Source organism: Erythranthe guttata, chromosome 8 (assembly GCF_056151865.1).
Source record: "Erythranthe guttata isolate IM_541 chromosome 8, IM_541, whole genome shotgun sequence".
NCBI classification, from domain to species: Eukaryota; Viridiplantae; Streptophyta; class Magnoliopsida; order Lamiales; family Phrymaceae; genus Erythranthe; species Erythranthe guttata.
Window position 1 is genome coordinate 4,607,266 of NC_142540.1, and position 26,090 is coordinate 4,633,355.

Genomic DNA, 26,090 nt, shown 5'->3' on the forward strand with positions numbered 1-26,090 from the left:
ACTCGTGAGAATGGAATCAGCTAAGCTTGTTTGCCTTTTCATCCCACAAAGTCTTCTTCATCATCAAGGAAAATCAAGATCGATCAACGGAATTTCTTCAAGGACTACATGATCATTTTTCTACTATTCATAGCCAAATTATATTGATGGAACCATTGCTTTCCATTCGACGTATCTATAATTTGGTTTGTTAAGAAGAAAAGCAACAAGAGATCAATATAATATTGTCACTTCAAGCATCTAAACCTTCATTTCGCCCGTCGGAAAAACACCAACGTTGATTTTGTGAACACATGTTATCAAATTCATGGATATAAATATGTGAAGAAACAAATGCCACCACCATCCACTTTCACTCTTTTGGCTAATTCACTCACGCATGAACATAACAACTCACGCATGAACACAACAACAAACTTATAACACTTCTTGTCAAAGAAGAATTTAGTGGATCCTCACTGCACTTAACAGATAAAAATCACACATTTTCATCATTTTGTTAGATTATTACTCTGGTGCTTAGCTTCTAATCATAAATGAACATCTCTTTAATTTTTTATTCATATATATGCCCATATTCATGAAAACATATATGTACAATAGCTTGATGGCTTTCACGCGTCTGTAACGCACATAGGCACTGTCAAATGCTTTGGCACTTTCATTCTCACGAATGTTTTTAACATTCCATTTTTTAAGTTCAATTTGTTATATATTTCACAATTTACGAAATCAATAAATTGTGATATAATTTTTTCTTCGTCTGGATATATTTTTAGGACCAATGAACGAAGTAGAGGATTGGCCACGATAGGTAATTCTTACAATAGCCTTTTCTATCTAGATTTTAATTTGGGTTTTAATTCTGCTCTTTGTTATAAGTAATGTATTAAATTTGATCTATGGCATTCTCGCCTTGGTCATCCATCTAGGCCTCGTTTTGATTTCAAATAAATTTTTTATTATTTTAAATAAGAATTCATGTTGTTATTTGGGGTCCTTATGATACGATCCGCACAAGCTCCAAGACAAAGAATTGGAAGAAGAGAAAGCGAGTGATATTAATGGAGCCGTTTGTGATGGGATTGAAGAATCAAGGCTTGAATCAGGCCTTTGAAGAGTCTATGGTTTGGAATTGGAAGAAAAGAAAGAGAAGAGTTCGTTGGACAAGTCGAATTCCATGCATCCGAGATTCTCGCCTATTCTGGCAGAGTTTACCATTCGTGTTATAACTCTCGCATATGAAGTCCATTTATTCCGATTCAAAATGATTCGGAAAGCTAACTGAAAGATCTACAACTTTCATGTTTTGAGCTAAGAGATATTCGAAGTGGAACAGTGTCGAAATTGAGCTTTAATTGCATACACGTGCACAACCCAATGTCGCGAGTTAAGAAGGGTGATCGAGAAGCCGACTTGAAGATCAAGTTATCTTATTTAATTATGCACGTTTTTAATTTAGGGTTTATTATGTTTTTATTATTTTAGAGTTCTTAATTGTTAGGATTTGCTTATTTACAAGTTTCCTTATTATAGTTTAGGTAGGAGTCATTTTCCTTGTGAAAAAGGAGTCTTTTTAGCGCTTATAAATAGGTTGCCAATTTGGCTTATTTGATAGGACGAATTTTCATGATTTAATTGAGAATATTCTCTTTGGTTCTTTAAGAACTCTTCGAAAATTTCGGTGGATTCCGTTTGTTCACCCCGACTTATCAATCGATCTTTCGCAATCAATTGTGGCGTCTTCACATACCAAGGTTCTTGCCTCTTTATAGGCAACGGGTCGCGGTTCCACCCTTTGAATCTTTGTTTTTGGATGTTTTCGATCTTGCTTCCGCGTAGGGTATTAGGGTCTCGTAACAAGTTCTACGGGGTTCGTATCACTTTCTCTATACCCTCATAAAATGTATCACTATTCTTTTGAATTATTGTTGATGATTATTCAAACTGTACTTGGATTTATCCAATAAACACAAATTCGAAATTTTCAACATGATATTCATTTATTTAATCTAACCCGTCATCAATTTAACAACAAAAGTCTCTCGTGTCAATTACAAAAATATGGATATTTTTCTTCCTCAACTTCAAACCATACATTCAGATAATGGTTCTGAATTCATTTCCAAACAAATACAAAAATAGTTTCATAACAATGGAATTATTTGTCAACGCAGTTGCGTTGCGACCCGCAACAAAATGGCAGTGTAGAACGTAAGCACCGACATCTACTTGATGTTGCTAGAGCTTTACAATTTCATGCAAACTTTCCCCTTTCTTTTCCATACGTTAAGATAATGGTTCTAAATTCATTTCCAAACAAATACAAAAATGGTTTCATGACAATGAAATCATTCATCAACGCAGTTGCGTTGCGACCCCACAACAAAATGGCAGTGTAGAACGTAAGCACCGACATCTACTTGATGTTGCTAGAGCTTTACGATTTCATGCAAACTTTCCCCTTTCTTTTTGGGGTGAAATTCAAACCGCTGCATTTCTCATTAAAAAACTTCCAACTCCAGTGCTTTAATATAAATCTCCTCATCAAGTATTAATGGGATATATTCTATCGTATTCCTCTCTTCATTGTTTTTGGTGTTTATGTTCTGCAAAAAATATAAATATTCAACATAAATTTGATGAGCGAGCAAAACCTGGTATCTTTGTTGGTTATCCATATGAACAAAAGGGGTATCGTATATACGACCTCAAAACTCGTCAATTCTACGTTTCACGCGATGTCATATTTCATGAGCAATTGTTCTATATCATGATCTTGCATATTCATCTTTAAAAAAAATCAATTTCAATTATTCTGATCAATGATGATGGGACTTTTGACTACCCTACACCACTCATCGATCCCCCTTCGAGTGTTTCTATTTCTCATAATGAAATTACGAGTTTGGATGACTCGCCACCAATACCTTCCCCACCTTCTCAACTTGATGGTTCAATCAATTCTCTCTCTATTTACGAATCTCCTTCCCCACCTTCTCAACTTGATGGTTCAACTAATTCTTCATCTATTTAGTTTCGATGGCACACCATCATCTGACTCACCTTCAACAACAATTGTCCATAATTACCCTCAACGCATTCATCAACTATTGTTCATAATCTTACTTCACACCCTTGAAATAGAGCTTTTTGGCACTTTCCACCCTTGAAAAACTATAATAACCCTTTGCACCCCTAAAGCATAATAAATTATGCATAATGAACCCCGGTTGAATTTTTAAACTAATATTTTTAGTGGTATATTTGTAGGATGCCATATACCAAATCAATTTATTTATTCATTCATCAATCGAATAACTTAGTGATAAAAGTTTATTTAATTTTATTTTGTAGGAAAATATAGTTTATTCAATAATCCGGTGTGTTTTTTTTTTTTTTTTTGCACTTTGTGCACTCGAAATTAGGCTGGAGGTTGAAGAAAATAATAATTTAATTTTTTATTTTGCAACCTGAAAAAGAAAAATAACCAATAAAAAAAATTGCCTTTATTATTCTATTCAAGATGCATTGTGAACGATTTATTGTGTTTAAAGGATGCAAAGTGCTATTATTATTTTTTAAGGATGCAAAATGCCAAAAAAACACTATTTCAAGAGTGAAATGTGAGTTTAAGCCCTTTTAGTTTTATCTCTACCACATCGATCTAATTATTTTATTTTTCATCCATCTCCAATTTAATTGTCTGTACAAATCTACCCAATCCTAATTTGTCCCTTTTTCATCTGCACATTAATTATCCCAACATACAGCCAAACAAACAATTATTTTTTTTTTTGTCACAAAAGATATTATAGCCATTATTCCATTGTTGCTACTAAATATTACTCCCTCCTTCCCTCAATAGTTGTCACTTTGGTTAGTTGCACACATATTAAGAAATTCAATAAATATGTATAGAACTATAGATAGTAACAAAAAGTATAGTAAATCACTAAAATGCCCATACCATTAATTAATTTTTAAATAATTATATTTCAATTAATTATGAGTGAGAAAGGGCAAAATTGAAAAATTGCAATTAATTATTCATTGGAATAGTAAAATGACAAATAATTTGAAATATGAAAAAATGGCAAAAGTGACAAGTATTAACTATTAAGGGAAGGAGGGAGTAACATCTACTAGTGTTTCACCCGATGCAATGTACACGGATTATTTTCAAGATTAAAATGAAATACCACAAAACATGATTCAATGATAGCGATGATATAAATACAATATAATCACGTTAACTAATCGAAGATCTGACGACCCACCGCTATCGGATTTTTTTCTAAAAATAAAATAAAATATAGTAAGTAACAAATTAAATAAATAAATAATAAGAAAGTGGAAAAAACTATCCAAATTAGGGTTTGAAAAGGGTAATCGAAGTATAAACTAATTATTTGAAGAGAGCGTCAACGAGGTTGAATAAAATATCACTAAGAAATTCGAGGAACAATCTATTGGTGCAAATTTTGTTCAAGAAGAGGATGATGACAAGTGCACGAGTAGAGGATGAACCTATGAATTGCGTTGATTTTATGTGACCTAAATTGTCTGTGAAATTTCCTACTGGAGAAGTTGGTGGAGCCATTGGAACTGCCGACTAAGAAGCTAATTATTGTGCTTGTCTTGTTTGGAATAATATTTATATCCGTAATTTTTGTATCAAGAAGATTGATGGAACACTTGAAATTGTTTATAGAGCAACCCACAACATTATATTTTGATCATAGCTCGAGGTCGAGCTCTTTTCAAGAAGAGGAGCCATAATTTAGTAGGAGGGTGGTCTAAAAGTTAACGGAAGATATGGGGGCAACGCCTTCATTTTTGTTTAGGAGTATTCACATATACTAAGTATCAAGCCAATTTTAGTAAGAAAATAAGAACTTTAATTTAGGTAAAAAATCATAAATTAAAACATACTATATGATGCGGTTAAACAGATAGATGATTGGGAATCACTCAACCGGCGGCACCGGACTCACTCAACGCCACTAATCACGGAATTTCTCGACGCAATCAAGTTGTTGGGTTATTTTAATAAAAACAATATATTTTATTATAAATTATAATAATGACTTTGACCACTTTTATGAGGGTCATTAGACCACTATTTTGAAACCTTCAAAGTCATTATTTTCCTACATAAAATACCATAATTTCTATATTAAATTGAGGTTTTATGAGGGTTATATTATATATTATATATATGGGATATTGTGGCTTTACATGGGGAAGAGTGAAGAGAAAAAGAAACACTTTTCACCTATACTATATACATATATTTTGAGCTCTTGTTGTGTGTCGGGTGTAAGCTTCTACTTCACTCGAACGTGCAATTTCGGTGAAGTTACAGCGGAGAGATAGGCTGGGCTGTTGTATCCCATAGACGACACGATCGGAACCTTTTTGCACCTCATTAGAGAAGGGGTCGTGAAATTCGTCTTAAGAGAGCGACCTAGTCCGCGCCTCACCTTGCCTATCTCCACATTATCGTGGTTTTTATTGCAGCAACTTGTTACATATAAAATTAGAGAACAAATGGAGTACAAGCCTCAATCCACAAGTTTCGTGATCAATCGTCAAATTACAGCCGTGGTTCCAACAATTTAAGACGAATTTTGATCCCGTGAAGATGAGCTTTGACGATGATCCAAAAGAGTAACCCTTGATGATGAAAAAGGGAGATAATTAATTTTTATTTATCATCTTGTGTTGACTAAACAAAATTAACGATCTTATTTTTTAATAGGTGATTTTTTGTGCAATTCACGAGTTCATATTTAGAGGTCAGTTTCGGACCTGATAATATCCGAATTTGAGAATGTGTAAAACACGAAAGCTTTAGGCATTTCTGTTGGCTGTCCGAAACATCTTGAATCACTGAAATCGGACATCGAACGAGAGAGATATGCTCCAAATACTGAACACTGTTAGAGCTGTCAAATTGTGCGCGATTTTGCCGAATCCACAAAATATTGAGGTATCGAAAAAATTGATAGTTGAGAATTATCAAATCTGGTATGTTATTCTTTTATAATACTAATTATGATTTTTTGCAATTGAGTAATAATGTTGCATGATAAATGTGTGATGAAACGATGGTACATAATTAAGTAACATAACTTGAAGAAAATAATGGAGAATCATAAATAATATTTTTTGATAAGTATACATGTGCATCCGTGCTTTCATGTTTGGTGCGTTATTGTTATCTTTATCATTATATTCTATTGTTGGAATTGCATAAAAGATGTATAATATCATCTGTATTCATATGTCAGAATGTCATTTAGAGGACCTATTATCATATCATAAGTGAATGTAATGTACATACTTTTGATAAAATAAAATTATCTATGTTATTCTGCATACTCAAAATTCATCGACATAATGTGAATCAGAAACCTGAGTTTATTAATAGTGACAGTTATGTGGTGAGAATAGAATTTTATGAATGAAATCTTTCATCAGAAATTAATTACCAATTTACGACAACGTTATTGTATTTTGAATGCATTAATATTGATTTAGAAATTCTGGTGCATTCATATGACGTTACGTTGGCAATAAGTACGGTGCAGTAAAATAATCTCATAATATATACTACATGACATAAGATAAGATGAGGATTATTTTTTAATTTCTATTAATTGTGGCTATTGCTTCGGTCAACTATCATGATTTATATCGTTTGATTATTACTTATCAGAATAGAATACTTATGGTGGTATAAGAATCCCAATAAAATTACTGTTTCTCTATGTGCATTTCATTTTTGAAAATATGGTTACGAGTAATAGTATATTGGTTAATTGTTACCAATTAAATAGTTATGTATTTAAACGAAAATTTCTCAATTTAATTATTAGACATTATATATTTTAATTGTGAAATAGTGGGGGTATTATAGTTTTCTCTAATTGTGAAAATGAGCATGATATATTATATTTTGAATTTAATTCATGATGCATGTGTTTGAATATTTGATGTAGTGGGGGTCTTAGAGAGCTTATCATATGATTAAACATTTTATGTATTGTTTAAACATTGAGAAATAGTGGGGGTTTTAGTGTCTACTTATATGAGTATATTATAATTTATTTTAATGTGATCCATGTTTAGTTGTTTATTTTATGATTGCAATCATGTGAATAATTGAGTAATACCGATGTGGTGGATTAAAAATATTATTTGCAATCTTGATTGTACAACTTTCATAGGCCTAAATTTGCATACATGTGACATTGATGTGATTTACAAAGGCCTAATTGTGATTATTAAAATTTGCTGAAAATATATTAGCAAATAAATTTGTGATTTGTGAAGTGAAACGTTTTTGAAAGTTTCAATATTGTTGATTATTGAAAATCTAAATAAGAGGAATTATATTCCTATTTAATTAGATTTATCACTTTGTGCGAATGACTATATGTTGATAATTCAAAAGTCAAAATTCATATCAATTTTTGATTGATTGTTTTGACAATAACCTGTGAAGAGGCTGGTTGATACCGAATGTGATATATAAAATCCTAATGTGTGATAAATCAAATACTTTGTGCTTTGATTAATGAGATTGTGAAAAATCAATGATTTGTGCATCGATAGATGTGATTGAAAAACTGCAGTTGGCAAAAGCGAGAATCTTTTAATGGAATCCGGAACCATTAAAAGAAAATACAGTACTGTGAATCTATGTGAAAAATCACGTGAAAATTTATGTGAAATTATATGAGAAATGGTTAATAAACCATAAAATCTATGGGACTAAAATTGTGAAATTATATTTCACATTATTTCAGAAATAATCTGAAATGCATCGAGGGGGATTGGATTAAAGCCTAATATATTTTGTAAAGTTGTTGATGAGGATACTACCGCCTAGGGGCTAGAGATCCTATGAACTAGGCGAAGAAAAACGAATCTGAAAGCAACTTGATAGTGATAAAAGTGCACACTTTTATTATCCATCCCTATGATGCGTGTGCACTAATAAAGCTCGTAACGAATTGTGAGGTTGAGACTTTGATCTCTTAATGAGTTCTATAGCCCGAATGGGTGGGGTGTTGGAGTTACGTAAGCATCCTTGATAGAATTAACCTTGTGAGTGTGGAAGTGGGGCCGCTTCCTATGAGAATTATAGACTGTTCTCTAGAGCTCTCACGAGAAATGGGGTAAAGCACATGGCCGTTAATGTGCTGGCTTTAGAAGCTTCGATCGGGACACTTTGAGTATTATGTGTGCAATATGATTCTACGTGCCCCAAGGGTCATTGTTTGAAGGCTAAGTCCACTTTGATTCTAGTACGGGAAACATATTGTACTAAGTGAAGGTTTGAAGGCATTGTCCACTTTCATTATGCATAATATTCCGCTAGAGCTCAAGTATATTTATATTCTCATTTTTATTAAAATAAGTGGGGGATTGTTGGGTTATTTTAATAAAAACAATATATTTTATTATAAATTATAATAATGACTTTGACCACTTTTATGAGGGTCATTAGACCACTATTTTGAAACCTTCAAAGTCATTATTTTCCTACATAAAATACCATAATTTCTATATTAAATTGAGGTTTTATGGGGGTTATATTATATATTATATATATGGGATATTGTGGCTTTACATGGGGAAGAGTGAAGAGAAAAAGAAACACTTTTCACCTATACTATATACATATATTTTGAGCTCTTGTTGTGTGTCGGGTGTAAGCTTCTACATCACTCGAACGTGCAATTTCGGTGAAGTTACAGCGGAGAGATAGGCTGGGCTGTTGTATCCCATAGACGACACGATCGGAACCTTTTTACACCTCATTAGAGAAGGGGTCGTGAAATTCGTCTTAAGAGAGCGACCTAGTCCGCGCCTCACCTTGCCTATCTCCACATTATCGTGGTTTTTATTGCAGCAACTTGTTACATATAAAATTAGAGAACAAATGGAGTACAAGCCTCAATCCACAAGTTTCGTGATCAATCGTCAAATTACAGTCGTGGTTCCAACACAAGTTATTCACTCACTCTCAATGCCAAAGTTCTTGCAAAATATTTTTTAAACTTCAACACTCGGTATTATTTTTATGGGATGTGATAAATGTCGTTCGAGCTTTAATATTACCGTTGCGACTTCAAACGTGATTTTGATCATTTTTTATTTCAAATTTTGCAAAACCCGAAAAATAGAATTTGTAGTATTCTGAGTTAGTTTTCTAATCCAACTTGAATCACCAAAATTGGATATCGGACGAGAAAGATATACATGAATCAATGAATACTACCCACAACTTTGATGTATTGAGGTATCTAAAATTCAAAATGTGACTCATTCATGCATAACTTTGTCACACGGGATCCAATCGAGCGGATTTAAGTTAGATTAGAAAGCTAACCCAAAGGACTACAGTTTTCGTGTTTCGAATTTTGCCAAAATCAAAACAGAAATATGCCAAAATCAGGTTCAAAGTCAAACGACATTAGTAAAATTAAAACGACATTTAACATTTCAGTATTTTTATTCATTGAAAGAAGGTTTATATAGAAGTACTTAAACATCCCTCCAAAACATAAGATATTACAACTTTGAATAACTTCTCAACTTCTTATTCTAGAAGATCGATAAATTGGACCCCGACTCATAGAATGCATACAAATCCATGTCAAAATACCTGGGATTAGGAACCGAGCATTCAAAACAAATTATACAGCATAACTCCACCAACTGATTTTGTATTAGGTTCCCCCCCAATCTAATTTAATTTTCGATTCTTACATTACAGTGATCGCACATTTTGTTGCTTCTGCTGCTGTTGTGTGATTCTATTTCTATGGAATATGCAGTCAATGTGCTTGATTAAATGCCACATCCAAACTGAGACAAAAGCGAAACCGAAAAAAAGAAGAAGTGTAGCAAAATACTCCAGCCCGAGTAGAACGAACAATGCAGCATATACAGAGCTTACCTTTCCAATTCGGAGTCGTATTCAAAAGTTGCAGTACTGTCATTGTTATCTTCATTCTTGACAAGTTCTGGAAACAAAAATGATAACATTGGGTTTGAATTCGTCGAGTTAACCGGATCTTCATTTTCGATATGAGAAGCTGATCTTTCGGTTATTTTCTCTTGTAGGGATAAATCTTCTCCGAGCAGCATCTTAAGCACGGAAGCCATTGTTGGCCGATGATTCGGATCGTATTCGGTGCATAGAAGACCAACCTGTATACATCTCAGTGCTTCATCCTCCGAAACTCCCCCTCTAATGGATTCGTCTACCAGGTCTAATGCTTTCCCTTCTTTCCACAGCTTCCATGCCTGAACATTCACCGTGTCGTAATGTATGCATGGTATTATCAAATAACTCATATACTAGAAAACGACACTCAAACACCACTCCATATTTAGATTGACGTATTATTCTTACTTCTTTCATAAGATCATCAAATATTTTATTAAAATGTTCATTTACTTCAATATTTTTTTCATATATACATGTGGAGCACAATATATTGTGATATGGTTTGAAAAGACAGGTGGCATTTGCAATAACTATTTTGTCATTGTTATTTCTCCTCTTTTAGTAACAAACTACGTTAGAACTCAGCAGCCCTGAATGAGGGTAGCCTAGTGATATAATCAGGTACAGCTTTTGCAAATGATATAAACGAGGTATTAAGTTTGCTGAGCATAGTTCACTTGATGTTATAGTAGCTGAAAGACTGCTCCAGAGGTTTAATTTGGCTGAAAATTATCACCGTTTACTACTTTGAGCTTAGATTTGAATTTGTAAGTAATATTCGTAAAAAGGCTCCCGAAACTTACTTGTTCAATGAGGTGTAGGCCGTGTCCCACATTTCTCATCCCGCTCAAAGTCTCGAGCACAATATGTCCAAAGCTAAACACATCTACCTTATCTGAAAGTCTCCCTTCCATCATATATTCTGGAGCCAAATAACCTCTGTGCAAACACAAATTACAGGGAAAAACATCATTATTTATAACTCGGAAGACGATAATAAGAATGATAGGGTATGTATCCTGACAATACTTACAAGGTGCCGGCAATTTTTGTTTCCACTTCAGATTGATCATCTTCAAATTTTCTGTCAAACCCAAAGCCTGAAATCTTTGGGTTCATTTCGGTGTCCAGTAAAATATTGGTGGATTTGAGATCTCTGTGTATAATTCTCAACCCCGAATCTCGATGAAGATAAACAACTCCTTTAGCAACACCAGTGATGATTTTGAAGCGCAGTGACCATGTAAGCTGATGACTCCGTAGTTTATCTGTGTTCAAATTTTAGTTCATCAAATTCAAAAAAGACATACAATTGAACTTTTTTTTTTTAAAGTGACGAATTTATTTCGAAGGCACGAACCGAATATAAACTTGTCTAGACTTCCGTTTTCCATAAACTCGTATAAAAGAATCCCTCCTTCGTGAATGCAGTACCCGATTAGTTTAATGATGTTGTTATGGTGGAGAGTGGAAACCAATAGAAGCTCGCTATCGAACTGATGGACGGCTGTCCTTGAATATGAAAATCTTTTAACTGCTACTGTGTTTCCTGTAGGTAATACAGCCTATACAAAGTAGTAGTAGAATTAGCTGATAAACTTGCTTTTGACCAAATTGGTAAAATAAAAGAAAAAAGAAACAAAATTGTAGTACAGAAGATAAAGTCACCTTATAAACATAACCAAATCCACCATGTCCAACCCTATGTGAAGTGGAGAACTGGTTAGTGGCAGCTGTGATCGTGGCCAGGTCGAACTTCGGCAAGTTTATATCTGCTTCCAAAATTCCTGCAAAGATAATTGTATAAATGTCATATGTTTGCGTTACGTAGTTAAAGTTATGTAAAAAAGTTGGTATGTATTATTGTGGCCGTGTGAATAATATATATATACCTGATAGTAAGCTGGGTTCTTTTTTCTTAGCTGGCTTGACCTTGTTCCAAAATGCATCCCATGTCCAAAACCGTAACGGCTTATATATTTTCGATTTTCTCAATTTCCGGTTTGTTTTTTCTTTAGGTAGAGATATAAGAGTCTGCACGTGTTCAGAGGCTACTACTATTGGTTGCTCAGTGCTAACCGACGAAGCATTTTCTTTATTCGATGGACCGACTTCATCAGCAACAATAGTTATCTGATTCGGTACCGATGATATTATTATGTTATCCTGCTGCTCAAGTGCAAACTCAAGTCGTACAACTACCTGAGACATTCTTGGCCGTTTTTTCGGTTCGTCATGTAAGCACATTTCAACAATTTCAACAAATACCTTCAAGCTATGTGGTGAGATTTCCTCGACTAAACTCGAATCAACTATCTGATCAACCTCTCCTTTACTAATTCCATTTCGAGCCCATTTTGTCAAAAGATACTTATCCTCTCCAACCATTGGATCCAAAGCTGGTCTTCCACACAGTACTTCCAACAACACCACACCGTACGCATACGTGTCACTTTTCCTCGTCAATTTATGGGTGCTATAATAATATGGATCGAAGTACCCAAACGTGCCCTTAACCTTTGTGCTAATATGGCTCTGTAATTTGCTTCGACTTTCATGTTTCGCCAAACCAAAATCCGAAACCTTGGCCACAAAATTTTCGTCCAGGAGAATGTTCGAAGACTTGACATCACGGTGTATGACTCCATGGCCCGTGTGAAGATAGTCTAGTCCTCGACCAGCTCCAATGCAGATATTAAGACGCTGCTTCCATGTCAGAGAAGAACAGCTAAAGCCCTCTCTTTCGAGTTTGTAGAGGTGGTCGGATAATGTACCACTTGCCATGTACTCGTAAACGAGAATCATTTCTCTTCGCTCGCTGCAGTAGCCAATTAGAGAGACGAGATTAATGTGACGGAGCTCGGATAGTGTTTCGATCTCCGTCAGAAACTCGTGCTTCCCTTGCTTCGAGTTCGATTTGAGCCGCTTTATAGCAACATATTCTCTCCCGTTGTCGATAAGCCCTCTGTACACTTTGCCAAATCCACCTCTTCCAATGACTAGTGCACGGCTGAAGTTTTCGGTGGCTGATCGGATCTCCGCCAGTGAAAAGCGGCGGCAGAGCCGCTCAGCCCTGGCCGACGGTTTGTTTTCCTCCTCTGTAGTGCTACTAGTTTCCCAAATATCTTGCATTTTATAAACAATGATATTTACGACAGAAAGTATAACTATTACAACCGTAACAATGGCGTCTCTGTGACCAAGAACTGAGAGTATGTTTTGCATGATCCAGGGTGGCGATTCTTTTGGCGGAAGCAAGGCGGCATTTGGGCTGGCGAGGCTGTTATCCGGGTTGCTCAGCTTGAATATTTCAAATCCTTTAACGATTTTATTTTCGTCGATCATAAATCCATCGTACGATTGGATGGAAATCGAGAGATCCCGTTTTCCCTCTTTCTTTTGACCTCTCATCACCACCATGTAGTCCCTATACCATACGAAGAAGCTACGTTCATCCCTTTCTTTCACTACATCCATTTTCGTATCAACATTCATTTCATTAATAAAAATTTCAAAGTTATCAACTGTCTTGAGTCCCAAGTCTCCGAAATGTATTCTAACCAAGTACCTAAATCCAACATCCACCGGCTTTTTCCACGCAAGATTATCGATCTCAGTTGCTTTCGGTTTCGGAGGAGGACCCCACATCCCAAACATATCATCAAAATCATCGTTCGACGAAGCAAGCTCCCGTTTGATATTCAACCGGTGAATCAACTCAAGTGCAGTGCCGTTGTCAATATAGACCACCGACTTTCGGCCGACCACTTGGGCGGCTCCGATTTTTTCTCCACCTTCATTGAAGTAAGAAAGATGCATAGGGACTGAGCTAACTTCAATCCCATTAATGAAAGCGTAAGTTGTACTATCTTGTGAATGTGTACTCTCAGTAGGAGAGAAAGTTATGCTCAGTTCTTGATTTTGTTCTATGCTTAAACAGAATTCCTTGGAGAAAGAGTTCACACCAAGAGCAGCAGCTGCTAATGAGGCACTGAAGTTATTTAGCAGGACAAAACGTCCTGCCTCGACGGTGAATAAGTCCGTAAACCGTTTGAAACCTTTATACGGAGACGGGTTAAAATGAAGGCGGAGAATTTTCGGACCCGGGTTGACTTGGAATACATAGGAGATTTGGGAATGAGAGATTCTTGAAGTTTTGTAAGGAATTGGATCTGTAGAGATTAATTTGTGGATGAGAGATGAGGTGATTGATTTGCCCTTTATTTGAAGCAAAGGAGGAGATTTTGGCTGTGAATCTCCGGTCCATTTCTTGCCATTGAGAGCTGCAGAAGTGCCGAACGAGCCGCAGTTAATCGAAAATCGGCTTGTGGCGGTAGCTTGGTTGTTGTTGCTAGCAGTGGTTGATGTAAGTGTAAATGCATTGAGGAAGAAGAGAAGTAGCAGAGGAATTGAAATTGGATGTAACTGCATACTTTGATTTTTTTTGTTTTTGTTTATGGAATATGGTGGGAATGGTCGGTAATAAAGATTTGATCAAACACTTACTGGGAAGTTGCAATAGTTGACCGCATTGACTTTGTGTTGACTTTGCCAAGTCAGGTGTGAACAAACCAGTTGCCTAGTACCAGTATGGGTGTGAACAAAATATATGGTTGTATTGTATATGTACAAATTCATTTACTATCTATATTTATATTTATTAGCATGTATTAGAAGCAGTAATAAATTTTTTTTTCTTTTTCACATGGGTCTAAATTACAAAATCCCCCCTGAATTTTGGCTTAATTACAAAAAGCCCCTGACAAATACTTGTCATTCTATCTATTAATCAAACAAAAAAACTGTTCTACAAAATAATTTCACTATTTTGCCTACTATTTTCCTCAATTCAATCAAAGAGCCCTGTGTATTTCACTCTTGCAGGGTATGAAATCCCATCACAAGTAACTTATCATCTCCGATCAATATTTTACTATCTCTCGAGCGTGTCATCAAGTTCAAATGTTGCATTAGTCACAAGTCCATCATCGGCATTGAAACTGTCGCTCGACAGATCATCATCATCATCATCTATTTGTGGCCTTTGCTCGACACGGAGCTCCATTTCTAGGTCCTGCCCTTGCAACATTTTGAGCACACAAGGCATAGTCGGTCTGTACTTTGGTTCGTTTTGGGTGCATAAAAGACCAACTTGAATGCATCTCAGAGCTTCATCTGCCGAAAATACCCCAAAAAGTGATTCGTCTACCATCTCTAACGGCCTCCGTTTATTCCACAGCTTCCACGCCTGAAAACTCCCAATCGTAAAATTTCGATCACACATACATGCAGCAATCCATATATATTAGTCCATACTTACATAGTCAACAAGGGAATAAGTTTGTTGGTATCTTCTCCTGCTGACAATCTCCAGGACTATGATTCCAAAACTGTACATATCTGAATGCACTGAATACGGTGCTCGTGCAGGGTACTTTGGAGATATATAGCCACTGCACAGACATACAACACAATTATTTCCGATAAGGAAAAAGAAAAAAAAAAGAAAAAGAAGGAAACAAAACGGAGGGAGATAGTGAACATGTAAGAATCCTAATACTTACAAGGTTCCAACTACATTTGAGGTTTCCAGTTCAGATTGATGTTCTGTCAATGTCCTAGCTGAGGCAAAGGTGCAAATTTTAGGATTCATATCAAAGTCGAGCAAAATATTGCTTAATTTAAGATATCTGTGGATGACTCTCAGTCCTGAATCTTGATGAAGATAAGAAACTCCTTGAGCAATCCCCGTTATAATTTTGAAGCGTACTGACCATTGAAGGCGACCCTCGTGTATGTCTAAAACAGTTGGTCGTTAGTCAATAGTAGCACTATTGTAGTACTAGTAGGTATTTATAAATCAAGAAATCGAGTTGTTGATGCACTAACCAAATATAAAAGAATCTAAACTTGTGTTTGTCATGAACTCATATACGAGCAACTTTTCTTCTTTATGAATGCAATAGCCAAGCAGTTTGATGATGTTCGGATGCTGAAGTTTGGGGAGCAAGAGAATCTCGTTTTTGAATATGTCGAGGCTTCTTGGTCTAGAAGATGTTGAAAACCTTTTAACTGCAACTAATTGTCCTGAAGGTGGCAACATTGCCTACATAAATAATAATAGTTTAATAGGGGAAACTTCAGTTACCATCTTATCCTATATGGTAGAGGAAAAGAGTAGAACATATCATTTTACAATGTGACCTTATAAACAGTGCTCCATCCACCTCGTCCAACTATATTTGAAGAGGAGAATTGCTCTGTGCCAGCGAGGATTGTATCCCAATCGAACACTTTTATGTCTGCTGCTGCAGGCATAAAAGTTTCTGCAGTTTCCTTGCTAACAGATTTGGCTATAGGACAACAAATAAAATATTTCAAAAACACAACGTTATTCGTAAAGTACCACCAACAGTTGTAAAAATAAAACAAGGATATAAAACGTTTGTGGAGTTTAATGTGCCCGTACCTGATAGCAATAACTCAATTTTCTTGGATGATTTAACTTTGCTCCAAAGCGCATCCCACGGCCAAAGTCGTGATGGCTTATTTATTGTGGCTTTTCTCCCATGTTTTTTTCCAGATGGAAGGCTAACTACTTTGCTGTTTCTTTGTTCTTTTGGAGAAGGTGTGATTTCTGCAACACTATTGGAGACCGTTGTTGACTGGCGTGATAGGCCGATTTCGTCAGAAGAATTTGCTACCCCATTTAACTCCAATACTTCTTTGCTCTCTTGTTGTTCACTAGCTATCTCATTTAGTACCAAAGGTTGTCTACTCTCATGTTGCTCCAATGCTAACTCAAGTTGCAGCACAATTTGGGACATTGTTGGCCGATTCTTGGGTTCATCGTGCAAGCATCTTTCGGCAACTCCAATAAATGTCTTCAAACTATCTACTGAAATTTCCTCTCTGAGACTTGAAGCCACAATCTGATCAACTTTCCCCTCACTAATTTTAGATCGAGCCCAAATGGGCAGAATCCGCTCTTCCCCTTCTGCCCTTGAATCCAATACCGGTCTCCCACATAATACTTCCAACAACACCACCCCAAAGGAATACGAGTCGCTTTTCCTCGTCAGTTCAGAGGTCTTATGATAATGTGGGTCCATGTACCAATATGTGCCTTTTACTTTCGTGCTAACGTGGCTATGTAAATTGTTCTTGTCTTCAGTTTTGGCCAAGCCAAAATCAGCAACCTTAGCTACAAGATTCTCATCTAGCAGGATGTTTGAAGGTTTTACATCTCGATGTATGACTCCATTGCCCGTGTGAAGATAGTCCAGTCCACGACAAGATCCTATGCATATCTCAAGACGCTGCTTCCATGTGAGCGGAGAACAACTATAGCCACCCCTTTCGAGTTTATAGAGCTGATCAGAAAGTGTTCCTCCAGCCATAAAGTCATAAACAAGAATCATTTCTCCATGATCATTGCAGTAACCAATTAGAGAGACTAGATTAACATGTCGGAGCTCTGAAAGTGTTTCAATTTCTGTCAGAAACTCGTGCGGCCCTTGATGAGAATTTGGTTTCAGCCTCTTCACAGCAACAAATACTTGCCCATTATCAATGAGGCCTTTGTACACTTTACCAAATCCACCTCTTCCGATTACAAGTCCACTACTGAATTCTCTGGTGGCTAATTGGATCTCAGTGAAAGAAAAGCGGCGACAGAGTTGTTCAGCCCTGGCTGACGGCTTATTTTCCTCCACAATATTTCTAGCTTCCCAAATTTCGCAAAACTTATGAGCAATGACATTTACCAGACAAACTACAACTATTGCAATAGTTGCGATCACATTTTTACTGCCAATGTTAATGTTCAAGAAAGAAGTTTGTCGAGTCTGTGATGACGAGTCCAAAGCCGAAGGCAAAGCATTCGGGCTAGCAAGATTGTTGTCAGGATTGCTCAATTTAAATATCTCTAAATGTGACAGTAGTCCACGAACATCTATAAGTTCATCACACAACTGCAGAGAAATCAGGAGATTACGTTTACCTTCGTTTTTGTGGCCTCTTATCATCACCGTGTAGTCCCTATAGAGGGGGATGCTGTTTTCATCACTTCCTTTTACAATGTCGATAGTAGTCTGAGCAATCATTTCATTGACGAACACTTTAAACAACACATCACCTCTCCCTGCAATCTTGAATCCCAGCTCTGAGAAATGAAACCTGATCAAGTACCTGAATCCCACATCCACCGATAATTTCCAGGTGTCGTGTTCTCTCTCATTTTCTTTTCGGGTTGCCCACTTTGGAAATATATTGTCCAAATCTCCATCAAACGGGGCCGGATTTGGTTTGATCTCCGACCGGTGTACTACTTCAAGTGCAGTGTTGTAATCTCCACCATGAAAGTACGAAAGTCTGGCAGGCACCGAGATGATCTCAATGCCATTTATAAAAGCATATGCATCTACTGATTGATGACTACTTTCGGGAGAAAAAACCACGTTGAACAGTTGATGCTCTTCTATGTTGAAACAGAATTCTTTGGCGAAAAAGTTCACACCAAGAGCACGAGCAGTAAGTGAAGGGCTAAAGCTACCGAGCAAGGTAAATTCACCAGCTTCAACGGTGAATAAGTCATTGGACCCTTTAAAGCCTTTGTACGGAGCTGGATTAAAGTGAAGACGGAGAATTTTCTGACCTGGGCTCAGTTGAAATGCATAGGAGAATCGGGTTCGAGAAACACGTGCGGTCTTGTGAGGAACTGGATCAGCCGAGATACTCAACTTATGGACGACATTTGAAACGGTCGATAATCCCTTTATTTGTAGTAGAGAAGAATGTTTTGAATTTACGTCTCCGATCCATTCCCTTCCATTATAGCTTGCTTGAGAGGGACCAAACGAGCCGCAGTTGATCGAAACATCGCCTGTGAAGTGAGTAATTATTGGATCATTGCTAGAAGAAGATGTGAATGTGATCAAGAAGCAGATAAATATCATAGCAATTGAGACTGCATGATTATAGAAATTCATGGCTGTGTAATTGGTTGATGTTGTAAAGCAGAGAAGTTGGGAAAGAATGAATGCTTTCATGGTCCATGTTTACTACAACTTAGAAATAACTATAGTTGACTATTCTTGTTTTCACATTTAGTGCATGGTCAAGTTTTTGAATCAGTCAAGTCTTATAGGTATATATATTTATAGGGTAAATTACAAACACCCCCTGAGGTATGGTCAAATTACAAAAACACCCCTCTTGTTTGGATAATTACATCCACCCCCTCAACTCCTCAAATTTAGTGGAATCTTCGAGATTATATGGAATATTATCACTTTTGTACCCGTTTTATCCTATACAAGCTCTACATTATGAAGCAAGATGATCATAATATGTGATTTTTAGCTTGTATATATTAGTTTGTGGTGCATCGGAAACTGTATTTTTACACAAAACGAGTACAAACTAGAGCACATTTCACGGAATCTAGATGATTATGTTGAATTTGGCACCATAAGGGTGGAGGTGTAAGAAAAATCATAGTTGAGGGGGGTAGATGTAATTATCCAAACAAGAGGGTTTTTTTGTAATTTGACCATACCTAGGGGGGGTGTTTGTAATTTACCCATATTTATATAATTTGTTTCACTTTCGTGTATGTGCCTAGTTCAGTGATGAATTTTTAAGAAATGTGTGAATAGAGAGACTCTAACAAGTATATGGGACCTATCTGTACTAGTAAATAATATAGTGAATTGATCATATTATATTATTTATAAATTATATATCTTATTTATTTTTCATACAAATAAATTTATATAAATATTGCAATTTGCAACAAAATTATTTGGAGATTTGCTATTATCCCACGGGTAATTGGCATTTTGCACCCTTGAATTACATGGGTTTGTCACTTTGCACCCTTAAATTGCAAATTTGGCATTTTGCACCCTTCAATTGCAAAATTTTGGCATTTGGCACCCTCCTCCACTTTTAGGCGAAACATGTGGATGGGCAACTTGTTTCAATAAGGGCAGATTTGTCATTCTCTTATTTATCAGCTAATTAAAATCGTTTTCACCCTTTTTTCCACTAATCGTTTCTCTGCAATTCGTCTCGTTCTCTTCACAACCAAAAAACCTAGAATTTTTACTCTCCTCTTCTGCTTCTCTTCTTCAATTCTTTCTTCATGGGTAAACCGAATTCATGGTCCAGTACAAAAATAATTGCTGGGGAAAAAAATCTTGTTAACAAACTAACATACAAGTAGAGAAATATAATAATATTGTTGAACAATAAACGTGTTGAAAAAAAATAAATTAATGAAAATAAATATAAATATATAAAAACTTGCTACAGAGAAATATATATAAAAACAACTTATTGAATACGACATTCAAGCCATTATAAAATAAGCAACTTGCTGAATACAACATTCAAGCCATTATAAATAGAAAAAAACTAACTTGCTGAAATTTTAAATAAAAGAAAAAACAATTTACATATTCAGTCGTTTTGGGTAGGCTTGTGCCGTAAGAAATAGGACGTTTAAACTATTGTAAAATCTTTATGTATAACAATATAATACTTAAATTAATCTGTAGATGAAAAAATGTATTACCAATGAATGGAGATTGATAATTCCAAGATATATCAAAATAGCATCTCATGCTCGATTTCTTATGTAGATTCTCCAGCCATTCTTGAGTATAGCTAATAGATTAGCAGATTAGGGAAGGGGTTGAAGAGAAAGGGTTTTTTTTCTCTGTTTTATCAATCGATTCTTTTCTATATACCTAGTGTTTCATCGATGTATTTACCATGTATACAGATACATGTAAAAAGACAAAGTTGCCCCTCTTGAAACCCATTGAACCGGTTGCCCATCACATTTCTGGCCTAAAAGTGGAGGAGGGTGCAAAATGCCCATAAATTTACAATTGAAGGGTGCAAAGTGCCAAATTTACAATTTTAGAGTGCAAAGTGCCAAACCCATGTAATTCAAGGGTGCAAAGTGCCAATTACCCATTATCCCACAGACTCGTAAAACTCGAGCGAAAACACCCAAATAAAAGTAAAACAACAGAAGACGAGTGCTGCCGTCTTTACAACTGAAAGGCATTTGATCAAACTCCTTCTAAGCACATTTCATCTTTGAATCTATTAACCAGAGAGAGAGAGAGAGAGAGAGAGAGAGAGAGAGAGAGAGAGAGAGAGAGAGAGAGAGAGAGAGAGAGAGAGAGAGGGGAGGGGTGTGCAGAATAAATCACTTTTCAAACTAAAAATGATTCAAAGGGCAGATTTATCTCTCTCTCTGTAAAATAGCTACCCATATAATATATTTTGTCTTTCAAATTAACCCGATTCCACTTTCGTTCCCGGATGCACAAATTTCACTCTCTATTTAGCATTTATCATCGATCTGTAACACTTTCGGTCCATTTTGTTAGTTGATCGTTTATGAGTAACGGAAAATACTTTTTTGGTCTAAAATTAGGATTTATAGTTCATTTGGGGCTAGCAACAAAACTAAGGTCATTAATTAAAAAATATTTGTTATTTATGTCAGTATTTTTATCTTAGCTAATTTTATCTAAAATAGTTTGATTTCTCAAAAAAAATAAAAAAAATAAATAAATAATCGCGTAACTAATTTATATATATCAATAAATTTCTTAAAATCGAATTCGTTTCCACCCTATAATCCAATAATTTATCATCTGGGAAGTATATTTGCACAGGTGCAAGTGTTGCATTCCTTGTTCGATCCACCATTTTATTACTGTAAATGTTGCTGTACCGTAATTGTCTACGAGTAAAAGGACTTAAAACCTATGCTGCACGGACACGGATACGTGGACACGGCGATACGCGGATACGGACACGGTGATACGGCATTTCCAAAAAACTAGGATACGGACACGCGGGGGATACGGGTAAATATAAAAAATATAGGGGTATATTTATAAATAATAAAAATATAGGGGTACATTTATAAATTGTAAAAAATATGTATAAGTCGTCATCGATAAGAGAATCGCTCGCCCTTGTTGCTCGTGTTCTTGGTCGCCGTCGCATGCTAGACTTTTGGAGTTTTGGGTGGACTCACAAAGAAAACAAAGGAAATGTGTATTACAGAGAAAATAAAAGGCGCATTTTTTTATTAGGGCTCTCTCTTAAAATGTAAGAGAAGTATACCAAATTTTTTAAAATTGTGGACACTGCCCGACACGGGTGTCCTACTTTTAGCGAAATTACGACACGGCCCGACACGGGTGTCCGAGAAGTGTCCGGGTGTATCTGAGTGTCCAGGTGTCGGATACGGGGACTCTTCACCTTCTAGAAGTGTCCGTGCAGCATAGCTTAAAACTAGTACTTAAAACTAATTATGTATGATCACAAAAAAAATTATAAAATTATATATATATATATATATATATATATATATATATATATATATATATATATATATATATATATATATATATATATATATATATATATATATATATAATTCTTGTATATTTTTTTAAGTGAAATACATACTAAAATTTGGCACAAATTAAACATGCTTGTGTGAACTAAATGAAATATTTACCATGATAAACCGTCCTACTTGATCACAACATATTTTGTACTAACAAGTTACCTGCAGTAGTATCAAATGTTGCGTTATTCTCAAGTCCGTCTTCGGTACGTAAACTGCCGCTTGCTAGATCATCGATTTGAGGCACTTGCACCTCCATTTCTAGCTCCTCTCCTTGCAAAATTTTGAGCACTGATGCCATAATAGGTCTGTGATCTGGATCTTGATGCGTGCATAAAAGACCAACTTGAATGCATCTCAACGCTTCATCGGCCGAAAATACCCCCCAAACGGATTTGTCTACTAGCTCTAATGCTTCTCCTTCATACCACAACTTCCATGCCTGAATAAAAGTCCCGACCAATCATAAAACGAATCATATGTTTGTGTAAAAAGTTTACGTTTAAAAAAAAAAATAAAAAAAAAAATAACTCTTTTACCATCGTTTTGAGTGATGCATAAGCGCAACACTATATTGATATAGAATGTGTGATTAATTCGAACTCTTGCATAGTAAATTCTACCTTCTATTACCAAATTACAGAGTACGGTCACACTTACATAGTCAAAGAAGGTGGTTTCCGTTATTCTCTTGCCACTCACCGTCTCCAGAACTATGATGCCGAATCCGTAAACATCCGATTTAACTGAAAATCCATAATCTGGAGACATGTAGCCACTGCACACAAAATAAAACAAAATCATTCCCAATTAGTAAACAGACAAACCGGAGGGAGATACTGAACAAAGAATGGATTATGTGACACTTACATGGCCCCACTAATTCCTGAAATTTCGAATTCAGATCGATGTTCTGCCAAAGTCGTAGGTATGGCAAAGCCGGAAATTTTAGGATTCATATCAAAGTCGAGCAAAATATTGCTTAATTTAAGATCTCTGTGGATGACTCTCAGTCCTGAGTCTTGATGAAGATAAACAAGTCCTTGAGCAATCCCCGTTATGATTTTGAAGCGTACTGACCATTGAAGCCGACAAAACTTCAACGCATCCTTATATACACCTGAAAAAACAACAGTAGTCAGTATATCATAATTTTTTTTAGGAGCAACAGTAGTCAGTATTATAAATTAGGAGAAATGGAAGTTTCTGAAGAACTAACCATACAATATAGAATCTAGACTTGTGTTTGCCATGAACTCGTATACAAGCAACTTTTCTTTTCTATTAATGCAATAGCCAAGCAGTTTGATGATGTTTCGGTGCTCAAGTTTTGGAAGCAAGAGAATCTCGTTCCTGAATTCCACGAGGCCTTGTCCGGAAGATAGTGAAAACCTTTTAACTGCAACTAATTGTCCTGTAGATGGGAATACAGCCTATACAAGTAGATTAATTAGGTGAAAGATGGCAAAAACAACTATATTGCTATACGAAAACAACTATATTTGAATCAACTACAAATTATTGAAATCCACAAAAGCAAAAGCAAAAAAACACACCAAAATTCCAACAAAAACGACTATTATTGAAACCAACTACAACCGTAACGAAAACAACTATATCTTTTTGAGTAACACGAACATAATTTCAACAAACCAGCCTCCCAAACAATACCTCCTCCTCGAGGTCAATCTATTCCATTACAGCGGTGGTGGAGGCGGTCTTCCGAGGATTCCAGGATGCTTCCAAAAATCTAAAGAAAAAAATACCAGCAGATCTGCTCATCCTTCAGAACGGAAGAGGGGGAGACCGGAAGGCCGCCGTCCGTCCTAAATTCGGCGGCGTTGCCTTGTCGTTGTCGAGATCTGGAACCGGCTTCGTCCTCTCCTTGCCCCACATCCGTCGGATTCCCAATTCGAGAAAGAAGAGAAAGGGGTCTTCCTTGTCGTAGTTGAGATGTAGCGCCGCCTTCGTCATCTTCACCGCTGCCGCCATCGAGCCGAGTGAGTTTCGGTTCCAGAAAAGAAGAGAAAAGATGATGGAGATTTGAGAACGGCGGTTTGTGGGATTTGAGAACGGCAGTTTGTTGCAGCAAATATGGCTAAGGTTTGTAAATATAAGAGTTGGAAAATTAAGGATAATATAGGTATAACACTTAATAATTGTATTAATATTACTTTAATTAAATAATTAAGGGGGTTCTCACTAATAATGAAAATGAGGCTATATCCACCTTAATATAAGTAAATGAATTGGGGGGTTTTTACTAATTATCCTTTAAACAAAATCAATTTCAATTATTCTGATCAATGATGATGGGACTTTTGACTACCCTACACCACTCATCGATCCCCCTTCGAGTGCTTCTATTTCTCATAATGAAATTACGAGTTTGGATGACTCGCCACCAATACCTTCCCCACCTTCTCAATTTGATGGTTCAATCAATTCTCTCTCTATTTACGAATCTCCTTCCCCACCTTCTCAACTTGATGGTTCAACTAATTCTTCATCTATTTAGTTTCGATGGCACACCATCCTCTGACTCACCTTCAACAACAATTGTCCATAATTCCCCTTAACGCATTCATCAACAATTGTTCATAATCTTACTTCACACCCTTGAAATAGAGCTTTTGGGCACTTTCCACCCTTGAAAAACTATAATAACCCTCTGCACCCCTAAAGCATAATAAATTATGCATAATGAACCCCGGTTGAATTTTTAAACTAATATTTTTAGTGGTATATTTGTAGGATGCCATTTACCAAATCAATTTATTTATTCATTCATCAATCGAATAACTTAGTGATAAAAAACACTATTTCAAGAGTGAAATGTGAGTTTAAGCCCTTTTAGTTTTATCTCTACCACATCGATCTAATTATTTTATTTTTCATCCATCTCCAATTTAATTGTCTGTACAAATCTACCCAATCCTAATTTGTCCCTTTTTCATCTGCACATTAATTATCCCTACATACAGCCAAACAAACAATTTTTTTTTTTTTGTCACAAAAGATATTATAGCCATTATTCCATTGTTGCTACTAAATATTACTCCCTCCTTCCCTCAATAGTTGTCACTTTGGTTAGTTGCACACATATTAAGAAATTCAATAAATATGTATAGATAGTAACAAAAAGTATAGTAAATCACTAAAATGCCCATGCCATTAATTAATTTTTAAATAATTATATTTCAATTAATTATGAGTGAGAAAGGGCAAAATTGAAAAATTGCAATTAATTATTCATTGGAATAGTAAAATGACAAATAATTTGAAATATGAAAAAATGGCAAAAGTGACAAGTATTAACTATTAAGGGAAGGAGGGAGTAACATCTACTAGTGTTTCACCCGATGCAATGTACACGGATTATTTTCAAGATTAAAATGAAATACCACAAAACATGATTCAATGATAGCGATGATATAAATACAATATAATCACGTTAACTAATCGAAGATCTGACGACCCACCACTATCGGATTTTTTTCTAAAAATAAAATAAAATATAGTAAGTAACAAATTAAATAAATAAATAATAAGAAAGTGGAAAAAACTATCCAAATTAGGGTTTGAAAAGGGTAAACGAAGTATAAACTAATTATT

At 35.7% G+C, this 26,090-nt stretch overlaps 3 protein-coding genes across 3 annotated transcripts; all 3 read right to left on the reverse strand.

The window, feature by feature from the left end:
- Window positions 1-9,702: 9,702 nt before the first annotated feature.
- Window positions 9,703-14,461, reverse strand: LOC105954978 (putative receptor-like protein kinase At5g39000). Its single transcript, XM_012978667.2, has 6 exons — window positions 11,923-14,461; window positions 11,699-11,817; window positions 11,391-11,595; window positions 11,064-11,298; window positions 10,834-10,969; window positions 9,703-10,326 (listed from the first exon to the last, which is right to left on the reverse strand). Exons 1-6 carry the CDS (start codon window positions 14,459-14,461, stop codon window positions 9,973-9,975), a joined length of 3,588 nt encoding a protein of 1,195 aa, XP_012834121.2. The 3' UTR covers window positions 9,703-9,972.
- A 239-nt stretch (window positions 14,462-14,700) lies between these two features.
- Window positions 14,701-19,167, reverse strand: LOC105954979 (putative receptor-like protein kinase At5g39000). Its single transcript, XM_088821744.1, has 6 exons — window positions 16,500-19,167; window positions 16,235-16,383; window positions 15,920-16,136; window positions 15,595-15,829; window positions 15,351-15,483; window positions 14,701-15,278 (listed from the first exon to the last, which is right to left on the reverse strand). Exons 1-6 carry the CDS (start codon window positions 19,078-19,080, stop codon window positions 14,964-14,966), a joined length of 3,630 nt encoding a protein of 1,209 aa, XP_088677870.1. The 5' UTR covers window positions 19,081-19,167; the 3' UTR covers window positions 14,701-14,963.
- A 3,441-nt stretch (window positions 19,168-22,608) lies between these two features.
- On the reverse strand, window positions 22,609-24,467 carry LOC148768344 (cysteine-rich receptor-like protein kinase 10). The gene is made up of 5 exons (XM_088821111.1): window positions 24,321-24,467; window positions 23,695-23,908; window positions 23,346-23,595; window positions 23,109-23,253; window positions 22,609-22,917 (listed from the first exon to the last, which is right to left on the reverse strand). The coding sequence occupies exons 1-5, from the start codon at window positions 24,465-24,467 to the stop codon at window positions 22,609-22,611; spliced, it is 1,065 nt and encodes a 354-aa protein (XP_088677237.1).
- Between the last annotated feature and the right edge of the window lie 1,623 nt (window positions 24,468-26,090).